The sequence below is a fragment of the Rhincodon typus genome, chromosome 44 (assembly GCF_021869965.1).
Source record: "Rhincodon typus isolate 14 chromosome 44, sRhiTyp1.1, whole genome shotgun sequence".
Taxonomy (NCBI): Eukaryota; Metazoa; Chordata; class Chondrichthyes; order Orectolobiformes; family Rhincodontidae; genus Rhincodon; species Rhincodon typus.
The window spans coordinates 2,132,560-2,138,540 of record NC_063375.1 but is presented as its reverse complement, the minus strand read 5'-3'; the positions used below and the strand labels follow the sequence as shown (position 1 = coordinate 2,138,540).

General features: G+C 50.7%; 1 protein-coding gene across 4 annotated transcripts in view; it reads right to left on the bottom strand.

The window, feature by feature from the left end:
• Window positions 1-5,981, bottom strand: part of LOC125487733 (membrane-associated guanylate kinase, WW and PDZ domain-containing protein 2-like) — a 38,955-nt gene that overhangs the window by 18,299 nt on the left and 14,675 nt on the right. For all 4 annotated transcript variants that reach the window (XM_048619895.1, XM_048619898.1, XM_048619896.1 and 1 more), the window contains 2 exons: window positions 5,765-5,802; window positions 4,321-4,500 (listed from right to left, as the gene is read on the bottom strand). In XM_048619895.1, the coding sequence (XP_048475852.1) occupies window positions 4,321-4,500; window positions 5,765-5,802 (218 nt within the window). The remainder of the gene's footprint in view (window positions 1-4,320; window positions 4,501-5,764; window positions 5,803-5,981) is intronic.

Below are 5,981 nucleotides of genomic sequence, written 5' to 3'. Positions count from 1 at the left end.
GGGGAGCGATCCCCACTCCTGCCTCAACCGTCGACATTCTCTCGTTTGGAATCATGACGTTTTTCTGCGCTTTGGGGGTGGTACAAGATGGACACAGCTTCTCTGAGCAGCATCCTGCTCGCTACTCCACACCTGTATTTGGCATGGCCCAACCCACCCTAACCCGCACATCCCTGCGTGCTACGGGGCAATTTAGCACGGCCAATCCACCCTAACCCGCACATCCCTGCGTGCTACGGGGCAATTTAGCACGGCCAATCCACCCTAACCTGCACATCCCTGGGCACTACGGGACAATTTCCCATGGCCCACCCACCCTAACCCGCACATCCCTGGGCACTACGGGGCAATTTAGTATGGCCAATCCACCCTAACCTGCACATCCCTGGGCACTACGGGACAATTTAGCATGGCTAATCCACCCTGGGCTGGAGGGGTGGTGGTGGTGAGAATGTGCAAACTCCACACAGACACAGTCACTCGAGGGCGGAATCGAACCCAGGACCCTGGTGCTGAGGCAGTAATGCTAACCACTGAAACACCATGCCACCCCATGAGTTTTAACACATTAAGTCTGAGGGGGAAATAAAAAACTAGAGTTAAACTGAAATGTAATGAAAACCCATCAGCGATTCACAAACAGAGGTAACACAGTGTGGAGCTGGGGGAACGCAGCAGGCCAGGCAGCATCGGAAGAGCAGGAAAGTCGATGTTTTGGGTTTTCTGAAGAAGGGTCCCAACCCGAAACGTCAGCTTTCCTGCTCCCCTGATGCTGCCTGGCCTGCTGTGTTCCTCCAGCTCCACACTGTGTTGTCTCTGACTCCAGCATCGGCAGTTGTTGCTATCTCAGAGAGATTCACAGATGTCCTTCCTTATGGGGTCAGGGCGTACACATGACTCTAGATCAACTGCGATGCAGCTGGCTCTTAACTGAGTGGGATACTCCGTTGCAGCAAGACCAGGTCAATATCTGTCTGGGCTGACAGCTGGTAAGTAACGTATGTTACACCAAGTGGTTGGTGATGACCATCGCCAATAAAAGAGAACACCTCCCTTTGATATTTTAATGGCATTACCACCATTAAATTCCCCTGCTATCAACATCCTGGGGGGTTGGGGTTTAACCACTGACCAGGAACTGAGCTGGACTGAACCATATAAACAGTGGATGCAAGAGCCAGGTCAGAGGCCAGAAACTGGCGGCGAGTAATTCACCTTCTGACTCCCCAAAGCCTGTCCACCATTGACAGGGCACAAGTCAGGAGTGTGATGGAATACTCCGCACTCACCCTGGATGGGTGCAGCCCCAGCAACACTCTAGAAACTCGACACCATCCAGGACAAAGCAGCCTCTGCTTGCCTGGCAATCACATCCACAAACGTAGGAAAGACAGAGGTAAACTGGAAAGTGCGCAGAGATTTACGAGGATGTTGCCAGGACACTTGGCAAGGGGACGGTGAGGGGAGGAAATGGCCTAGCTGTATTATCGCTGGACTGTTAATCCAGAGACCCCAGATAACGTTCTGGGGACCCAGGTTTGAATCTCACCACGGCAAATGGTGAAACTTGAACTCAATTTTTAAAAAAAAATCTGGAATTAAGAATCTAATGATGACCGTGAATCCATTGTCAATTGTCGGGAAAAACCCATCTGGTTCACTAATGCCCTTTCGGGAAGGAAACTGCCATCCTTACCTGGTCTGGCCTACACGTGACTCCAGACCCACAGCAATGTGGTTGACTCTTAAGTGCCCTCTGGGGCAATTAGGGACAGGCAATAAATGCTGCCTGGCCTGAATGAATAAATTAAAGTTATAGCGAGAGGTTGGCCAGTTTATGACTTTATTCCTTGGAACGTAGGAGAATGAGGCATGACCTTATTGAGGTGTTTAAAATCATAAGGGGTATAGATAGGATGAATACATACAGCATTTTTTCCCCAGGGATGGGGAATTGAAAACTAGAGGGCATAGGTTTAAGGTGAGAGGGGAAAGATTTAAGGAGAACATGAGGGGCAATTTCTTCATGCAGAGGGTGGTGCATATATGGAATGGTTTGCCAGAGAAAGTGGTTGAGGTGGGTACAATAGCAACATTTATAAACCATTTGGATAGGTACATGGATGGGAAGGGTTTAGAGGGAAATGGACCCAATGCAGGCAATTGGAACTAGCTGAGTGGGCACCATGGTCAGCATGGACCAGTTTGGGCCGAAGGGCCTGTTTCCATGCTGTATTACTTTGTGACTCTACTTTAGGACTCCAGCCATTCCCTCCACCACCGACGCTCAGTAGCAACAGTGTGTACCATCTACAAGATGCACTGCAGAAATTCATCACAGATCCTCAGACAGCACCTTCCAAACCCAAGACCTCTTCCATCTCGAGGGACATGGGCAGCAGATACACGAACACCACCCCTTGCAAGTTCCCCTCCGAACCACTCACGATCCTGACTTGGAAATATATCGCTATTCCCAGTGTCGCTAAATCCGAATCCTGGAATCCTCTCCTTGTCGGCATTGTGGGCCTACTTACAGCACGTGGACTGTAGTAGTTCAAGAAGGCAGTTCACCACCATTTTCTCAAGGACAACACCCCAATAAATGGATGCCGTTATTTCCCGGAATACAACTCAAAAAAGGGTGGATACAGAGATGCAAGCTATTCGATTTGATTCGACTTATTCAAGGTACAGTGAAAAGTGTTGTCTTACGTGTTCACAAGCAGGTCGTACTATACAAGTGTGTCAGGGTAACAGAATAGAGTGCAGGATGCAACGTCACAGCTATCAAGAACTTGCAGAGACAGTTCATTATTAACATTAAAAGAGTCTGATAACAGCGGGGAAGAAGCTGTTCTTGAATCTGTTCGTACGTGTATTCAAACTTTTATCTCTTCTGCCCGACAGAAGAGGGTGCAAGGGGTCTTCGATTATTTTGTTTGCTTTCCTGATAAAGTCAACGGATGGAAGGCTGGTCTGAGAGACGGACTGGGCTATGTTAACAACTCTCTGGAGTTTCTTTCGGTCTTGGGAAGAGCTATTCCCAGTTGGCTTGGGGACCAGAACTGTGCACAGTATTCCTAGTGGGATGTGTAGCTGGGAACTGTGCCACAGTATGCCCAGTGGGAAGTGCAGATCAGAACTGCGCACAATGTTCCCAGTGGGATACGGAGACCAGAAATGTGTACAGTACTCCCAGTTGGATATGGAGATCACGACTGTGCAAGGTATTCCCAGTGGGATAGGGAGACCAGAGCAATGCACAGTATTCTCAGCAGCATACCGAGACCTCAGCAGTGCACAGCAAACACAGAAGGTTATAGAAACCAGAGCAATGCACTGCATTCCCAGTGGGATAGAGAGACTGAAATACTGCAGAGTAATGCTTTAGAGTCAGATACTTTAGAAACTTTTAAATGACTCTTGGATAGGCACATGCAGGATAGTAAAATGTAGGGTATGCAGGGTAGATTGATCTTAGTAGGATAATAGGTTGGCATAACATTGTGGGCCGAAGGGCCTGTACTGTTCTATGTTCTATGTTCTACGTGATACCAGTGGGATACAGGGACAAGCATAGTAAACAGTATTCCCCACAAGATAAGGGGACTGGAACAGTGCATAGTAATCACAGTGAGATCCAGAGGCCATATCAGTGCCCGAAATTTGCAGTGGAAATGAAGACCGTAACAGTGCACTGTATTCTCAGTAGCATACAGAGACCAGTAACAGGGCACAGTAATCCCAGTGGGATACAGAGACTGGAACAGTGCACAGTGTTCCCAGTCAGATACGGAGATCATAATGGTGCGGAGTAGAACAATAGAATCCCTACCGTATGGAAACAGGCCATTCGGCCCAACATGTCCATACCGACCCTCGGACTCGGACCCAGACCTCTCCCTGTAACCCTGCATTTCCTATGGCTAACCCACTTAAATTACACACCCCTGGACACTACGGGTAACGTAGCATGCACTGACCTGCACACCTTTGGAGGAAACCAGACTAAACTCACGCAGACGCAGGGGGGAAAACATGCAAACTCCACACAGACAGACAGACAGTCACCTGAGGCTGGAATCGAACCCGGGTCCCCGGCGCTGTGAAGCAGCAATGCTAACCACGGAGCCACTGTGTCTCACTGAGAGCTCGACCTGCACATCTTACAGAGGTGGTAGGTCATTTTGCCTGTTGTGAATGACCTACAAACCTGATCTACAATCCCTTGCTCCTCTACCCTGAAAAGCTCATCCGCGACTCAATGTCAACACCAGCTGCGCGCCCACACGGTATGGATGCCTGGGGGTTACTCACCGATTTGCACGTTGCCAGTCTGCTCGGCTGGCCCACCCACCGCCACGCTGACGATCTGCAGCAGCTCGCTCGGCCGGTTGCCCCCGGCGATGGTGAAACCGAAGGTGTTGTTGGTTTTGGTGATGGTGGCGAAGACAGAATATCCCAGCATCTGGGAGACATCTGGCACCAACAGGCTATCTGTGGGGGAGGGACAAGGACAGGCAGAGGTGTGGGGTGGGGGAGGAAGGGAAGAGAGAGAGGGAGACAGGGAACAAGAGAGGGAAGGAGAGTGAGCGAGAGACAGAGAGTGAGCGAGAGAGCGCGAGCAGGCGAGAGAGAGAGCGCGAGCGAGAGAGAGAGAGCGAGAGAGCGCGCAGGCGAGAGAGAGAGAGAGCGCGCGCAGGCGAGCGAGAGAGCGCGCGCAGGCGAGCGAGAGAGAGCGCGCAGGCGAGCGAGAGAGAGCGCGCAGGCGAGAGAGAGAGAGCGCGCAGGCGAGAGAGAGAGCGCGCAGGCGAGAGAGAGAGAGCGCGCGAGCGAGAGAGACAGCACGAGCGAGCGAGAGCAAGAGCGAGCAAGGGACTTGAGACAGAGGGGGAGACAGACAAGGGGACAGGACAGTGGACACAGAGAGAGAGAGAGCGCACACGAGAGGCAGGGACAGGGAAGGAGAGGCAAATGCAAAAGGGAGGCAAGGGCGAGATGAAGGGAGGGATGAGAAAGGAAAAGGAAACAGTGAAAGATGGGTAAGTGAGATGAGAAAATGTGTATAATAGAGAGGTGGAGAGCGGGATCAAGAGACACAGGGAGGGGGAGGGAAGGAGTAAAGAGAGACGGGAGGGAAGAAAGAAAGAGAGAGAGAGACAGGAGGGAAGAAAAAGTGAGACGGGAGGGAAGAAAAAAGAGAGAGAGAGACGGGAGGGAAGAAAAACAGAGATGGGAGGGAAAGAAAGAGAGACGGGAGGGAAAAAGGAGAGATGGGAGGGACAAGAGGGAGGGAAAAGCATGGGAAAAATAACAGACGAGGCAAGAAATAGATGGGGAGGAACAGATAGTAATAGATGAGGAGGGAGAGGAAGTGGGGAGAGAGAGAGAGAGGAGAAACAGAAGGCAGGAGATGGAAAGGAAGGAGGCAAAGGCAAATATAGAAGGGGGGCAGTGACAGGGGAGATTGACAGAGAAGAGAGAACAGCGAGAGAGGAGGAGGAAAATGAGAGAGAGAAAATGAAGGGAACAGTAGGAGGAGAGACGCAAAAAGATGACAAACTTGCTGTCATGGTCAGACATCAATAAGCACGTGCTTCAATACAATGGGCTAATGTGAGAACTGGAGTGACTGCAGACATCGGCATGTGTCCCAGTGACTGTGGAAAACAGGCTGCACATTGAAAAGCCACACAGCAACTCCAAACCATGACAAATAAATGACCAACCTTTGCTGCCAGGGAGGGAGCGGGACACTCACCTTGACCCGTGTTAGGCTCTGTCTGTGTCCTCTCAGTTCTGCAACAAATGAACACAAAACCAACATGGTTAGCAAAATGTTACAGCAGCATATAGAGTGTTACAGTGAGGGATTTGTGGTATTAAAGGCCGTTACAGCGAGGGGGTGCGGGGTGTATCAGTGTGTTATATAGCGAGGGGGTGCGGGGTGTATCAGTGTGTTATACAGCGAGGGGGTG